Here is an 18,121-nt window from a genome sequence, read left to right as displayed (position 1 = left end):
GAAAAATCAAACCTGTTTGATTTTTCCCAGCTGATTGTCCTGATGTGTGGGGGAACTGTCTCCCAACTGCCCGATAAGTAGGTGGACACTATACACTAGTGTCCACCTACTTTTCCAGGTAACCTCTGCATCCCCCAGCAGCTTCCCCCATCCCCCGGCAACTTCCACCAGTCACCGACATTCACCTTATGATGTTCCCATTATCTCTGGATACAATCGGTGGTTACTGCTGAATGTGGTGCCAGCATGTGTACCCGCTTCTAGGCCATAGGAGAAGTCACGACTCGGGTGGTGCCCTTTTGCAATTATATCCTATGCCAGTCAACACACTATAATAACTGGTTATCGGTACAGAGGCGGTCACTTTCACCATGCAGTCCACGTTCTTTTGTTTGTACGTGTATCGGATTGGTTACAGCAACTTTTTCCTGGGCACCAGTTGTCAAGTAAATCCAACCTTCCCCGGGAGCTGTTTTTTTTGTATACTCACCACAGCCGCCAATCCAGCTGCCGCTGGCCCCTCCAGCCTCTGCTCCTACACCGTCTCTGCTGCCACCCAGCCCGGAGAGCGTGCACCGCATAGCACCAGATAAGTGTCATCCTCCGGCAGCTTCCACTGGTCCACGGCATCCACCCATCCCTGGCAGCTTCCCCCATCCCCGGCAACTTCCACCGGTCCCTGGCATCCACCTCTCCACTGTGGGCATGTATTCATGTGTGTGTTTTTAGATATATATATATATATATATATCTTTCATTTTTTTTCCATGAAACAAATAGAGCTAGCATTGTCTTCCCATTTGTATACATATTTCAGTTAGGTGTAATAATATAGCTGCGCCGGCTAGCTGCCGCCTGTGTCGGCTGCGCTGGCTAGCTGCCTCCTGTGTCGGCTGCGCTGTCTACCTGCCTCCTGTGTCGGCTGCTCTGTCTAGCTTCCACCTGTGTCGGCTGCGCTGGCTAGCTACCGCCTGTGTCGGCTGTGCTGTCTATCTGCCGCCTGGGTCGGCTGTGCTGTCTAGCTGCCGCCTGTGTCGGCTGTGCTGTCTAGCTGCCGCCTGTGTCGGCTCCACTGGCTAGCTGCCGCCTGTGTCAGCTGCGCTGTCTATCTGCCTCCTGTGTCGGCTGCGCTGTCTAGATTCCACCTGTGACGGCTGCGCTGGCTAGCTACCGCCTGTGTCGGCTGCGCTGTCTATCTGCCTCCTGTGTCGGCTGCGCTGTCTAGCTTCCACCTGTGTCGGCTGCGCTGTCTATCTGCCGCCTGGGTCGGTTGTGCTGTCTAGCTGCCGCCTGTGTCGTCTGGTGATCACCATGATCACCTTGTTCCCCAGCTGCCTGGATCAGTATGCCCACACTGGGGATTTATTTTACTGTTGCAGTTATTCTGGCATAGAATTGAACAGTGTGTGTCAATAGAATGCTTCCATTTTATCTTCCCCACCATCTCCGGGTTGGCTAGCTGAGTGGGATATATTATAGTGATAGTCACAATATCAACATAGCATTTTCACTATTTAAGCCGTAACCCTAAGCACAGAATCCAATTAATTAAAAAAAAAAAATGTACTGTCAAAGTTGTGACTCAACATGTACAATGCCCATAACGGAAATAAAGGGCTCATATTAAACTGTGACACATAAAGTGATACAATTTATTAAGGAGCCTTTGAACTCCTGAAGCTACAAATATGTATTTTTCTGCAATAGTTATAAAACAACTGTACAGTTTACTTGCAACATTGTGACAGAGAAAAGAGCATTCCAAGCCACAGTGTATAGAAAAATAAAGAGTCTCTACTGAATTCTACACAAATACACATTGACTTTGGAATTGGATAATAACTCTTTATCCTACTCGTTATCTTTTCTCCAGAGAGGTGGATGCTTGTATTAAATAAGCAAACTATCATACAAAAAAGCAGCATAAAAGACACACACAGCCTAGCCCTAGTATATATAATTTTATACTTATTTTAATAGAAGTTTAAATATTTCACGTTTAAACTTCTATTGTAATAATATATTTGGTAATTGTGTACTTTCACGGCTCCCATCGCATGCCGTCGCATGCCATATATAGTGGCATGCGATGGGATGCGATTTTTGCAGTTTTTAACCAATTTTTTTTTACAAAATCGCATGCGATTTGATCGCATGCGATCGCATGCGTTTTTTTAACAGAAAAGCATCCAAATGCATTGAAATTAGTATCAAACATGTTTAATGGCCCCCAAATGTCATTTTTGAGGCTGTACCACCCCACTATCATTGCAAACCCGAAGCGTGGCGAGCGCAGCGAGCCCGCGAGGGGCGGCGGTACGTGTCCTACGACCTTTTCATACCCCCACTATCCACGTCGGCGTGGAGTTGAGAATAGAAAGTGTGGCGAGCGCAGCGAGCCACCGAGCCCGAAGCATGGCGAGCGAGGGGACGAGGACACCTGTGAAGCCTGCGAGGGGACGCGTATACCTGTGAAGGTATCCGTGTCCCCTCGCGGGGCTCGCTGCGCTCGCCACGCTTCGGGCTCGGTGGCTTGCCACTCTTTCTATTCTCAACTCCGCGCCGACGTGGATAGTGGGGATATGAAAAGGTCGTATGGACGCATACCGCCGCCCCTCGCGGCACATACCACCTGTCGGCACATGTCGGCTCAAAAAAAAAGTGAAAAGCCCCATGTCGACCTTTGGACTGTAAACCTAGACCCATGTCGACCTTGCTGTATGTCGACCCAACGGTGTTGACATAATGACTGTCGACCTAGTTGGGGTCGCCAATTCGTTCGTATCCCTTTATAAATGGTAACATTTTTTAAAATGTAACCTAGTATTTGGGTGTAGTTGCTGGACAATATTTAATATATACAGTATGCTTTACTCTTCATTTGATAACCTTGACTGACATATTTTTAATTTCACCGAAATAAAGACATTTTTTTTAAAAAATATATATATATTCACAACAGGCAGACACTGCCTGACCACTTCTGTGACAACAAGGGTTGGACATAAGTTGGCTGGACTAAAAAAAAAAAAAAGTTTGCTGGTTGGTAGAAAAGTTGGTTAAATGTGTGGGGAACTGTTTTAGTTGGACTGTCAAGTTAGATGGTTGGAGGTTTGAAAGGTTGGAAAAAAGTTGGTCTGAAGTTGGTCTGATGTGTAGCCAGCATAAGTTGTCAACAAGGACAAATCAGATATCACACTGGGAGACTAGGTGCGGGCATCATCCTGGCCGCTCCTGTCACCCTGTTAAGAAGTATATGTCGTAGGCTAAGGCACTTGTCCTATTGAGCTGGTAAAAACCAGGGGAGAGAGACGTGCTATCAACCCCGTGTTAGTACTCTGCTTGAGTTTCTCCCTGCCATATGCCTATGTTGTACGCTAGGTGGCACCACAGCGTATCTTAATCTATGTTGTAGCTCTGTAGCAGCGTGTGCCGTCGCTGTGTTATGTGCGGTGGACCGCTGTGGCTGACAGGCACAGATAGGCACACCAACGAGGCTCAATACGTAAAGCTACACATTCAAAATACATTAAAATGATCCAAGTAGGAATTATCCAAGCATGACCCCCACTCACATGAAACGCTGACGCGCGTTTCGCAGTGAGCTTTCTCAAGGCCAACTAGGCGGGCGCCCGGAAGCTGCTGAAATAGCTTCATTTCATCAATATTCATAAAATTGGGGGGATATCCCCTCTTTCTATTGGCCACAGCCTCATCTGCCTTATAAATATATCCGTTTGGCAATATCACTTAAGCTTTATCAGTACATTCATTTTAATGAACAGACTTTATTATGTACATAAACCTAAAGTAGTTGGAAACACTGGTTTTATGATGAGTTTGATAGATACAGATATGATGTCCATTACGTGGACTTATATCTAAATGTTGAATAAAATTTAGGTAAAGTCTGCGTGATAAATGAAATGTGAAAAAGTGAATATGTTAGTGATAAGTGCATAAATGGGTGCAGAACAAAACAATAAACATTATGAAACGTGGAAGTGTCAAACGGATGTAATAGTTCACTTAACAAATGTGTAATTGTGAAATATAAAATGTTTCTGTGATGTAATGGGTGTGACATGGGTCTGAAGGAACCAATAATTGGAGGAGAGTGAAAGAACATCTTTTATGGGTATACTGAAATAATTCAAATAATTTAAGTGAGGGATTAAGAGGTTTTGATAGTAGTGAGGATATGGGTGTGGCGAAAGTAAATCCAATACTATTATATATGTAAATAGATAAGTGATATGGACAGTTAGTGTATATATGAATATGTGTTTGTTTCTATCTTTCTCTGTTGAATTCTATTACGGGGCAGGGAATCTGGTGTATAAGTGTGTAAATGACATGTTTAAGGTCCCATCTTTAATATATCCTTGTTGATCTTAATATGTCAGACATCAGGACATGTCTGATGTGAGGGAAGAGGATAAATTTGGATGTGGCCAATAGAAAGTCCGGACACACCCCCAATTTCATGAATATTGATGAAATTAAGGTATTTCAGCAGCTTCCGGACGCCCGCCCGGTTGGCCTTGAGAAAGCTCAGTGCGAAACGTGCGTCAGCATTTCATGTGAGCGGGAGCATACTGGGTCCTACTTTGATCATTTTAATGTATTTTGAATGTGTGTAGCTTTACGTATTGAGCCTCGGTGGTGCGCCTATCTGTGCCTGTCAGCCACAGTGGTCCACCGCACATAACACAGTGACGGCACACGCTGCTACAGGGCCACAGCATAGATTGAGATATGCTGTGGTGCTGATCATGCCCCACCTAGCGTACAACATAGGCATATGGCAGCAACAAACTCAAGCTGAGTACTTACATGGGGTTAATAGGATGTATCTCTCCCCTGGTGTTTACCAGCCCGATAGGACAAATGCCTTAGCCTATGACATACACTTGTTAAGAGGATGACAGGAGCGGCCAGGACGCTGCCCGTACCTAGTCTCCCAGTGTGATATCTGATTTGATCCTTGTTGACAAATTAGGGACACGGTTCCCACTAAAATGTCACAAAGATAATTGTTACAATCTGACCACTGGATACTTTGTTACTCATGGACAGTGAATGTTACAAGTGTTACATTATTATTCATAACACAAAAACTTTACATTGCTACACATCACACATTCATTAGGCACTTTATTGCTATCAGACCAGACATATAAACCCCCGCCACATCAGGAATGTTATTTCCTTTTTTAGAAATTGTCTTTTCTAGTCTATTCATGTTGTATGTTTGCTTTTATATTCTCGCAGTATTTTAATATCTAAACATTAAAAGTTATATTTTACTTATCCTTTTTCTTGCGCACCGCCCAGAAGACAATCCTTTGTTTCCCCCTGAATTAATCCTTTAAAGAGTCTGGGTAAATCATGCGATTCAGTGACAACCTGAAACTTGTACCCCCCTTCGCTATATACCTGAAGCCCCTCCATCGATGCTTTATTAACCTTGCAACATACTGCAGGTCAGGCCTCATCTCCCATCCACAGCATTACTTATACACCTAGGCTCTTATTATGGTTCTCTCGCAAAGGCAAATTCCTTCTTAAATGGACAAAACCATGTGCATTGCAGGGGGGCAGATGTAAAATGTGCAGAGAGATTTCGATTTGGGTGAGTTATTTTGTTTCTGTGCAGGGAAAATACTGACTGCTTTATTTTTATACTGCAAATTAGTAAGTCAATTCTCACCCAAATTTAATTCTCTCTGCACAAGGTACATCTGCACCCCCCCCCCCCTGCAGTGCACATGGTTTTGTCCATTTGAGAAGGAATTTGTCTTTGCGAGTGAACCAGAATAAGGGCCCCAGACAGCAGACACCCGAGGTCTCTGGGCTTTAAGAATGGTCACCAATTGTGGTTCTCCAGTAAGAATGGCACAAACTCTAAGATGCCAGTCATCTACCTGCAAAGGACTTGCTATGCTCTGCTATTGCTCCTGGTCTATGTAATGCCTGTTCTGAATCTTCTGCTAATGTCAGCACATCGCCGTACGCACCCTTCTCTATGCACATTACCGCTTGCTGCCCCTATCTTATGCTGGCTGTCCATAGACTTAGGCAGTGCTATTTTTCAGCAGGCTCCAGCAGGAACTGAGGCCCTTATTCTAGTTCACTCTTTCTGACAAAATCCTTCTTAGATGGACAAAACCATGTGCACTGCAGGTGAGGAAGGTGTTACTTGTGCAGAGACAATTAGATTTGGGTGGGGTGTTACTTCAAAGTGAGATCTATATTGCAGTGTAAAAATAAAGCAGCCAGTATTTACCCTGCATAGAAACAAAATGACTCACCCAAATCTATTTCTCTCTGCACAATTTAAATCTGACCCCTGCAGTGCACATGGTTTTGTCCATCTAACAAGGATTTTGTCAGAAAGAGAGAACTAGAATAAGGCCCTCAGTTCCTGCTGGAGCCTGCTGAAAAATAGCACTGGTGCCGTCTGCTCCAATATTCCCTCAGTGCTTGCGTGTGCATTACGTAATCCTAAACCTTATCCCTTGTGACTTCCGTTAGAAAGTATAACAGCTGTATCATCTACTAGATCCTTCCTCTGATGATCCCAACACAATCATAGCTGCCGGAACCTTCTTGCGCCAACTCACCAACGTCGTTGCTGTTGACGGTCGCTACCATTTCCCCCCGACTTATATGGCCAAGTCTCGGTGTGTTAGCTCTTCTTGTCTTTGTCATTCTGCTGATCTCTACGTTGCCCAACATCTCTGGGAGAAGATACATTTCAGCAATTACTTCCCTGGGTCCAATAGCCCCGGATGAGGGGAGGGGGAAAGGAGGTTGGCAGATGGGGTTGCAGGAAAAAATGAAGGGGTGAAATTGGGTGACAAAGGGGGCTGTGTATAGTTGATAGTAAATAGATTGAAAACATATGATCTACATGTAAAGAACTAGGTCGACAAGTACAAAAAACATGTCAACCATTTTCATTTCGGCCTTTCATCCTTTGGCCTTTTGTAACTGTTGAACTAATGCATGTTGACTTTGTGATGTTGACCGATTGACTTTCGGCGTACAGTATGCCCGTCCGTCACTTAAATTGGACGTGTTACAGCGGCTGCGCAAGTCCATTGTGGTAAACTAGGTTCAGCCAAAAGTACACAAGTGATCACCGGCGGTCAGAGGACTCTCCTGAAGCCGGGAATCCCGACAGCATCGGGGGAGTATGCTGGGAACGTGGCGGCACCACTGTCCGAAGACAATGCGCAGAGTCTACGATACCACAGAGAGGAGGGGGTACGCACATGACAAGGGGACTATCCTCCCTTCAGCCGCCCCTGGTCCTCCACACACACAGATAAAACCGCTGGGAAACACAAAACTATTTTGCTAGTTACACTGATCAATAGGATGTGCAACATGTGTACTGTGTGTGCAGCCTCCACATCCCAGGCCTCACATACATCAGCCTCACTATCCCTCTCCTCACATATCGGCCTCCCCATCCCTCTCCTCACATAACATCAGCCTCCCCATCCCTCTCCTCACATAACCTCACATAACATCGGCCTCCACATCCCTCTCCTCACATAACATCAGCCTCCACATCCCTCTCCTCACATAACATCCCTCTCCTCAAATAACATCAGCCTCCACATCCCTCTCCTCACATAACATCAGCCTCCACATCCCTCTCCTCACATAACATCAGCCTCCACATCCCTCTCCTCACATAACATCCCTCTCCTCGCATAACATCAGCCTCCCCATCCCTCTCCTCACATAACATCAGCCTCCACATCCCAGGCCTCACATAACATCAGCCTCCACATCCCTCTCCTCATATATCAGCCTCCCCATCCCTCTCCTCACATAACATCCCTCTCCTCACATAACATCAGCCTCCTCATCCCTCTCCTCACATAACATCAGCCTCCACATCCCTCTCCTCACATAACATCAGCCTCCACATCCCTCTCCTCATATATCAGCCTCCCCATCCCTCTCCTTACATAACATCCCTCTCCTCACATAACATCAGCCTCCACATCCCTCTCCTCACATAACATCGGCCTCCACATCCCTCTCCTCACATAACATCAGCCTCCACATCCCTCTCCTCACATATCGGCCTCCCCATCCCTCTCCTCACATAACATCAGCCTCCACATCCCAGGCCTCACATAACATCCCTCTCCTGACATAACATCGGCCTCCCCATCCCTCTCCTCACATAACATCAGCCTCCCCAATCCTCTCCTCACATATCGGCCTCCCCATCCCTCTCCTCACATAACATCAGCCTCCACATCCCAGGCCTCACATAACATCCCTCTCCTGACATAACATCTGCCTCCCCATCCCTCTCCTCACATAACATCAGCCTCACTATCCCTCTCCTCACATAACATCAGCCTCCCCATCCCTCTCCTCACATAACATCGGCCTCCACATCCCTCTCCTCACATAACATCAGCCTCCACATCCCTCTCCTCACATAACATCGGCCTCCACATCCCTCTCCTCACATAACATCAGCCTCCACATCCCTCTCCTCACATAACATCCCTCTCCTCACATAACAACAGCCTCCACATCCCTCTCCTCACATAACATCAGCCTCCCCATCCCTCTCCTCACATAACATCAGCCTCCACATCCCTCTCCTCACATAACATCAGCCTCCACATCCCTCTCCTCACATATCGGCCTCCCCATCCCTCTCCTCACATAACATCCCTCTCCTCACATAACATCAGCCTCCCCATCCCTCTCCTCACATAACATCCCTCTCCTCACATAACATCAGCCTCCACATCCCTCTCCTCACATAACATCCCTCTCCTCACATAACATCAGCCTCCCCATCCCTCTCCTCACATAACATCCCTCTCCTCACATAACATCAGCCTCCACATCCCTCTCCTCACATAACATCCCTCTCCTCACATAACATCAGCCTCACTATCCCTCTCCTCACATAACATCAGCCTCCACATCCCTCTCCTCACATAACATCGGCCTCCCCATCCCTCTCCTCACATAACAATCATCTCCTCACATAACATCAGCCTCCACATCCCTCTCCTCACATATCGGCCTCCCCATCCCTCTCCTCACATAACATCAGCCTCCACATCCCTCTCCTCACATAACATCGGCCTCCCCATCCCTCTCCTCACATAACATCAGCCTCCACATCCCTCTCCTCACATAACATCAGCCTCCACATCCCTCTCCTCACATAACATCAGCCTCCACATCCCTCTCCTCACATAACATCAGCCTCCCCAATCCTCTCCTCACATATCGGCCTCCACATCCCTCTCCTCACATAACATCAGCCTCCACATCCCAGGCCTCACATAACATCAGCCTCCACATCCCTCTCCTCACATAACATCAACCTCCACATCCCTCTCCTCACATAACATCAACCTCCACATCCCTCTCCTCACATAACATCCCTCTCCTCACATAACATCAGCCTCCCCATCCCTCTCCTCACATAACATCAGCCTCCACATCCCTCTCCTCACATAACATCAGCCTCCACATCCCTCTCCTCATATATCAGCCTCCCCATCCCTCTCCTCACATAACATCCCTCTCCTCACATAACATCAGCCTCCACATCCCTCTCCTCACATAACATCGGCCTCCACATCCCTCTCCTCACATATCGGCCTCCCCATCCCTCTCCTCACATAACATCAGCCTCCACATCCCAGGCCTCACATAACATCCCTCTCCTGACATAACATCTGCCTCCCTATCCCTCTCCTCACATAACATCAGCCTCCCCAATCCTCTCCTCACATATCGGCCTCCCCATCCCTCTCCTCACATAACATCAGCCTCCACATCCCAGGCCTCACATAACATCCCTCTCCTGACATAACATCGGCCTCCCCATCCCTCTCCTCACATAACATCAGCCTCACTATCCCTCTCCTCACATAACATCAGCCTCCCCATCCCTCTCCTCACATAACATCGGCCTCCCCATTCCTCTCCTCACATAACATCCATCTCCTTACATAACATCAGCCTCCCCATCCCTCTCCTCACATATCGGCCTCCCCATCCCTCTCCTCACATAACATCAGCCTCCCCATCCCTCTCCTCACATAACATCCCTCTCCTCACATAACATCAGCCTCCACATCCCTCTCCTCACATAACATCAGCCTCCCCATCCCTCTCCTCACATAACATCAGCCTCCACATCCCTCTCCTCACATAACATCAGCCTCCACATCCCTCTCCTCACATATCGGCCTCCCCATCCCTCTCCTCACATAACATCCCTCTCCTCACATAACATCAGCCTCCCCATCCCTCTCCTCACATAACATTGGCCTCCACATCCCTCTCCTCACATAACATCAGCCTCCACATCCCTCTCCTCACATATCGGCCTCCCCATCCCTCTCCTCACATAACATCAGCCTCCACATCCCAGGCCTCACATAACATCCCTCTCCTGACATAACATCGGCCTCCCCATCCCTCTCCTCACATAACATCAGCCTCCCCAATCCTCTCCTCACATATCGGCCTCCCCATCCCTCTCCTCACATAACATCAGCCTCCACATCCCAGGCCTCACATAACATCCCTCTCCTGACATAACATCGGCCTCCCCATCCCTCTCCTCACATAACATCAGCCTCACTATCCCTCTCCTCACATAACATCAGCCTCCCCATCCCTCTCCTCACATAACATCGGCCTCCACATCCCTCTCCTCACATAACATCAGCCTCCACATCCCTCTCCTCACATAACATCGGCCTCCACATCCCTCTCCTCACATAACATCAGCCTCCACATCCCTCTCCTCACTTAACATCGGCCTCCCCATTCCTCTCCTCACATAACATCCATCTCCTTACATAACATCAGCCTCCCCATCCCTCTCCTCACATATCGGCCTCCCCATCCCTCTCCTCACATAACATCAGCCTCCACATCCCTCTCCTCACATATCGGCCTCCCCATCCCTCTCCTCACATAACATCAGCCTCCACATCCCTCTCCTTACATAACATCGGCCTCCCCATCCCTCTCCTCACATAACATCAGCCTCCACATCCCTCTCCTTACATAACATCCCTCTCCTCACATAACATCAGCCTCCACATCCCTCTCCTCACATAACATCAGCCTCCCCATCCCTCTCCTCACATATCGGCCTCCCCATCCCTCTCCTCACATATATCAGCCTCCCCAATCCTCTCCTCACATATCGGCCTCCACATCCCTCTCCTCACATAACATCAGCCTCCACATCCCAGGCCTCACATAACATCAGCCTCCACATCCCTCTCCTCACATAACATCCCTCTCCTCACATAACATCAGCCTCCACATCCCTCTCCTCACATAACATCAGCCTCCACATCCCTCTCCTCACATAACATCAGCCTCCACATCCCTCTCCTCACATAACATCAGCCTCCACATCCCTCTCCTCACATAACATCAACCTCCACATCCCTCTCCTCACATAACATCAACCTCCACATCCCTCTCCTCACATAACATCAGCCTCCCCATCCCTCTCCTCACATAACATCAGCCTCCACATCCCTCTCCTCTCATAACATCAGCCTCCCCATCCCTCTCCTCACATAACATCAGCCTCCACATCCCTCTCCTCACATAACATCCCTCTCCTCACATAACATCAGCCTCCACATCCCTCTCCTTACATAACATCAGCCTCCCCATCCCTCTCCTCACATAACATCAGCCTCCACATCCCTCTCCTCACATAACATCAGCCTCCCCATCCATCTCCTCACATAACATCAGCCTCCCCATCCCTCTCCTCACATAACATCAGCCTCCCCATCCCTCTCCTCACATAACATCAGCCTCCACATCCCTCTCCTCACATAACATCAGCCTCCCCATCCCTCTCCTCACATAACATCAGCCTCCACATCCCTCTCCTCACATAACATCAGCCTCCCCATCCCTCTCCTCACATAACATCAGCCTCCACATCCCTCTCCTCACATAACATCAGCCTCCACATCCCTCTCCTCATATATCAGCCTCCCCATCCCTCTCCTCACATAACATCCCTCTCCTCACATAACATCAGCCTCCACATCCCTCTCCTCACATAACATCGGCCTCCACATCCCTCTCCTCACATAACATCAGCCTCCACATCCCTCTCCTCACATAACATCAGCCTCCCCATCCCTCTCCTCACATAACATCCCTCTCCTCACATAACATCAGCCTCCACATCCCTCTCCTCGCATAACATCAGCCTCCACATCCCTCTCCTCACATAACATCAGCCTCCCCATTCCTCTCCTTACATAACATCCCTCTCCTCACATAACATCAGCCTCCACATCCCTCTCCTTACATAACATCCCTCTCCTCACATAACATCAGCCTCCACATCCCTCTCCTCTCATAACATCAGCCTCCCCATCCCTCTCCTCACATAACATCAGCCTCCACATCCCTCTCCTCACATAACATCAACCTCCCCAAATCATCTCAGGTCCCCACATATAATTAGTACCTTCCCAATACCAATAACAACCGTAACGTATATTTGGTGGCTGGTAATTACTTTCAGAGGACAGACCACCATGCCGACCATTCCTTCAGGTCTACGTGTGGCAGCTCAGTCCTCCTATGGCTGTATCTAACCTTGTTAAGCTGCGGCTAATTCTATCTCACTTACTTACCTACCACCAGAAGGGTGCGCTTGCTCTGTTCCAATGACCTGTACTTTATATAGCAGGTATAGGTACCGGCATCTTCTCTCTGGACATTTGTCAGCTCTAGAGATGCATGTCCTCTGCTGAGGGCTGCCTCACTTACTAAGGGCTTTTTCAGTTGGTTCAGGCCACAACATGTCTTGTTCATGAACCACTTATTCTTCCCATCTTTGAGCCAATGCAAGGTCAGCATTTCCATTTCAATGGGGGTTTCCGTCTTGAAGATGCATTTCAGGGTAACATTATCTCCTTGAAAAGCCTTCTGAGAATTGTCTGCAGCAATAGCTAAGAAAGAACCGGAATATCTTTCTCTTCCGATTGTTTGGGCTTTACTCAGATCTAGAGAAGGGCAGATGAAAAGTCAGGTCCTCACCTCAAACAGTCAGGTCCTCACTTCCAACAGTCAGATCCTCACCAAAAACAGTCAGGTCCTCACCTCCAAAAGGCAGGTCCTCACCTCAAACAGTCAGGTCCTCACTTCCAACAGTCAGGTCCTCACCTCTAACAGTCAGGTCCTTACCTCTAACAGTCAGGTCCTCACTTCCAACAGTCAGGTACGCACCTATAATAGTCAGGTACGCACCTCTGACAGTCAGGTCCTCACTTCCAACAGTCAGGTACGCACCTCTGACAGTCAGGTCCTCACTTCCAACAGTCAAGTCTTCACCTACAACAGTCAGGTCTTTACAGCTAACAGTCAGGTCCTTACCTCTAACAGTCAGGTCCTCACTTCCAACAGTCAAGTCTTCACCTACAACAGTCAAGTCTTCACCTACAACAGTCAGGTCTTTACCTCTAACAGTCAGGACCTTACCTCTAACAGTCAGGTTCTCACTTCCAACAGTGAGGTGCTCACCTCCAACAGTCAGGTTTTCACCCCTAACAGTTAGTTCTTCACCCTAACAGTCAGGTCTTCACCTCCAACAGTAAGGTGCTCACCTCCAACAATGAGGTGCTCACCTCTAACAGTCAGGTCCTCACCTCCAACAGTCAGGTCCTCACCTCCAACAGTCAGGTCTTCCCCTCTAACAGTAAGGTCCTCACATGTAACAGTCAGGTCCTCACCTCCAACAGTCAGGTTATGATGTGGATAGAGGGGATATTAAGCATTGTGGATTTTTAGGGCTCCAGAGCCACTTATATATTTTTTTACGTAGCCAGCATAGTGCTGTATTGGTATTCTCAATACACCACTACGTAATGGGTGCCCTGATAATACACAAGTACCCAGTCAAGTACTCATCACAAAAGTCAGGTTTTCCCCAGCAATAGTCAGAGCCTCATCACTGACAGTCAGGTCCTCCCCAGCAATTAGGACCTCATCAGCCACAGTCAGTCCCTCAATTTTAACAGTCAGGTTCTCACTACCAATAGTCATATTCTTACCAGTAACAGTCAGGTCCTCACAAGCAACAGTCAGGTTCTCAGCACCAACAGTCAGGTTCTCACTGTCACCAACAGGGAGGTCCTCCGCAACAGTCAGATCCTCATCATTGACTGTGAGGTCCTCTATATCAGCAGTCAGGTTCTCACCGCTAACAGCAAGGTCCTCACTGTCACCAACAGTCAGGTCCTCATCTCCAACAGTCAGGTCCTCATCTCCAACAGTCAAGTCAATATCACCAGTCAGTCAGATCATCATCATCATCATGATCAGATTGTCACCACCAACAGTCAGGTCCTCATTGCTGACAATCAGGTCTTCGCACCAAGTCAGAAGAATAATTCAACAAATATTTCTAATGTGAATGTTAAAAAAGTAAACTCATCGTCTTAGTAACCCGAAAAAGTAAAAAAAGTAATTTATCTGGATAAAAACCTACCGACAAAAAGCCACAATAGTGGTAAGATGATCAAGCACATAGCCATGGCGAGGTTAGGTCTGTATTCCATCGGCTCCACAGGAAAGTGAGAGTCACTGAGCGAAAGTGTCAAAAATAATCTTCTTATCACTTGGAACACTTGTTAGGGGTGTGACGTAGAACGACGCATACGTTCTGATGGTGAGGACATAAAGCTCTGTTATGAAGACTTACACTGACCACGCCAGGCTAAGCTAACGGTCCTTACTGATAACGTGTCACACACATCACATGATCACAGATGGAAAACTCTGAACATGTTCATCTCGGAACCCACATATTCAGACTCAGTCGCACACAGGTGTACAAATGTCGCACATTCGATTGATCAGTGTACGCTAGCAATGTAGTAGTATTACTTGTTATGTTATGCAAATAAGATGCACATTTTAAGTGACGAAAGATGCTTGGTGCAGCTGATTGGTCCAGCCCCTGGCACACTGAGTGGGGTTATTTGGAACATGGGACTAGCATCTATGGATGCTGACATCTCTGTCCTCGCCAGGGCGGATAGGCATAGCCACGTCTGAGTCCAACGGTGAATCAGGCCCAATCTTTACACAAAGTATCAGATCACTGGCAGCGTGATACATGGGGCGGGCAGCTCGTAGTGGTGGGCAGCGGGGTCCATCTGAGCAGCAGTGGCAGCTAGGAGCTTGTAGCAGCATTTTGACGGGTGGCAAGGTGGGATGCGGCTGCTGAATATTTTGAAATGACTGGCCGGACATTGATTGGCTGAGAGAATTCTCTCAGCCAATCGAGATAGAAGGTCGCTGATTGGCTGAGAGAATTCTCTCAGCCAATCAGTGTCCGGCCAGTAATTTCAAAATATTCAGCAGCCACATCCCACCTCACCGCCTGGCAAAATGCTGCTACCAGCTCCCAGGCACCGCCACTGCTCGGACGGACCCCACTGCCCACCACTACGAGCTGCCCACCCTCGCCACCACCAGCTGGCTGGATTCCGCTGCCCGGCCTCCGCAGCAGCTCACCGGTATTAAATGCAATAAATCGCATTTGATTTATTGCATGTAAAAATATTGCATGTGAGCCTTCCAGGGGGGCTCTCAAGGGCAAACTGGTCCGACTTGTCCTTAGAACAAATCGGCCTAGTGTATGGGGGCCTTTAGGCACACTCTGAAAGAGAACACAGGAATTATAAATAAATTGTGATTATCTCCACATGCAGCGTGTTAATGAAGTAGCATATAATTCACAGTATAATCATCCAACTGAACATCACACTAACCGGGTGTGGTACAGGGTTCCGACAGTCGGTATCCCGACAGTCATTAGCCCGACGTCGCGATCCCGACTGGCCAGACTCAGGCAGTGTGGAGAGCACAACAAAGCCCCTTGCGGGCTCGCTGCGCTCACCTCGCTGCGGGCACGGTGGCTTGCTATGCTCGCCACCTATTCTATTCTCCCTATATGGGGGTCGTGGACCCCCACGAGGGAGAATAGCCGGTGGCCGTCGGGACCCCATGTGCCGGTAATTTAACAGTCGGGATCCCGACGTCGGGTAAATGACACCCCACTAGCCAGCAGTAACCAGCAGAAACCATAATAACTAGAGGCGCCTCACAGTCACTATCTTACACTATCTTCATTCTTTTCAGCACCTTGTTACATGTCTATTCATAACATGATTATTCGTCTTGTATGTCTGGATTTTAACCTCTGAATATTTCGCAAGGGGGCGTATCCCCAAACCCCATATATAATAAAAGGTTTATGGAACGCCCCTCATTTTAAATGTAAGTTTTAAGCATACAAGATTCTTTCTTTCTTGTAAAAATCCAGTGGATATAGGAGGATATTCTGGTTGATTCGTACGAGTTCGAATTCGCATGCAATGCATTGTTTTTGCTCAGTACGCATGCGTATCGTCCGCAGCGCACATGTGCAGGTTTGATCACACGTACACGCTAGCACCCTTACAAACAGAAATTTGCTTGCGAACGAGCCCTACCAATGTAGGCAGGATGTGGGTGTTTCTGTAGGCGCGGCATTGAAAGAGGACAGATGTGGGCGTAACCTGGGGAGTATACAAGGGTGTTACCTACAACAAGTTCTGGATGGGGGCTTTCCAGTGCTCAAGCTCAAAATCAGTTACAAGAAAAAAGGGACTCTCAGGCCTCGCAGGGCAGCAGCTCAGTGGACCAACGTTCGCAACACCAATGAGCACACAAAACTCACCCCATGCACCTGCACACAAAACTCACCCCATGCACCTGCACACAATACTCACCCCATGCACCTGCACACAATACTCACCCATGCACCTGCACACAATACCCACCCATGCACCTGCACACAATACCCACCCATGCACCTGCACACAATACCCACCCATGCACCTGCACACAATACTCACCCATGCACCTGTACACAATACTCACCCATGCACCTGCACACAATACTCACCCATGCACCTGCACACAATACCCACCCATGCACCTGCACACAATACTCACCCATGCACCTGCACACAATACTCACCCATGCACCTGCACACAATACCCACCCAGGCACCTGCACACAATACTCACCCACGCACCGGCACACAATACTCACCCATGCACCTGCACACAATACTCACCCATGCACCTGCACACAATACTCACCCATGCACCTGCACACAATACTCACCCCTGCACACAATACTCAACCATGCACCTGCACACAACACTCACCCATGCACCTGTACACAACAATCACCCCATGCAGCTGCACACAATACTCACCCATGCACCTGCACACAATACTCACCCATGCAGCTGCACACAATACTCACCCATGCACCTGCACACAATACTCACCCATGCACCTGTACACAATACCCACCCATGCACCTGCACACAATACCCACCCATGCACCTGCACACAATACTCACCCATGCACCTGCACACAATACTCACCCATGCACCTGCACACAATACTCACCCATGCACCTGCACACAATACCCACCCATGCACCTGCACACAATACTCACCCATGCACCTGCACACAATACTCACCCATGCACCTGCACACAATACCCACCCAGGCACCTGCACACAATACTCACCCACGCACCGGCACACAATACTCACCCATGCACCTGCACACAATACTCACCCATGCACCTGCACACAATACTCACCCATGCACCTGCACACAATACTCACCCCTGCACACAATACTCAACCATGCACCTGCACACAACACTCACCCATGCACCTGTACACAACAATCACCCCATGCAGCTGCACACAATACTCACCCATGCACCTGCACACAATACTCACCCATGCAGCTGCACACAATACTCACCCATGCACCTGCACACAATACTCACCCATGCACCTGTACACAATACCCACCCATGCACCTGCACACAATACTCACCCATGCACCTGCACACAATACTCACCCCTGCACACAATACTCAACCATGCACCTGCACACAACACTCACCCATGCACCTGTACACAACAATCACCCCATGCAGCTGCACACAATACTCACCCATGCACCTGCACAC

The 18,121-nt window shown here is 48.4% G+C and overlaps 1 protein-coding gene across 5 annotated transcripts in view; it reads right to left on the bottom strand.

Annotated features, from left to right (window-relative positions):
- LOC146019867 (CD276 antigen-like) overlaps positions 1–18,121 on the bottom strand; it is a 35,348-nt gene that overhangs the window by 5,527 nt on the left and 11,700 nt on the right. For 3 of the 5 annotated variants that reach the window (XM_083152489.1, XM_083152485.1, XM_083152486.1), the window contains exon 4: positions 6,627–6,743. In XM_083152489.1, coding sequence (XP_083008615.1) covers positions 6,627–6,743 — 117 coding nt within the window. Of the gene's footprint in view, positions 1–6,626; positions 6,744–12,698; positions 13,071–14,554; positions 14,719–18,121 lie in introns of those variants that run through there. The other 2 variants (XM_083152487.1, XM_083152490.1) reach the window with 2 other exon arrangements.

Source organism: Crinia signifera, chromosome 7 (assembly GCF_055691185.1).
Source record: "Crinia signifera chromosome 7, ASM5569118v1, whole genome shotgun sequence".
Lineage (NCBI taxonomy): Eukaryota > Metazoa > Chordata > Amphibia > Anura > Myobatrachidae > Crinia > Crinia signifera.
Note: the sequence above shows the minus strand (reverse complement) of the source record. Positions and strands in the feature narration are given on the sequence as shown.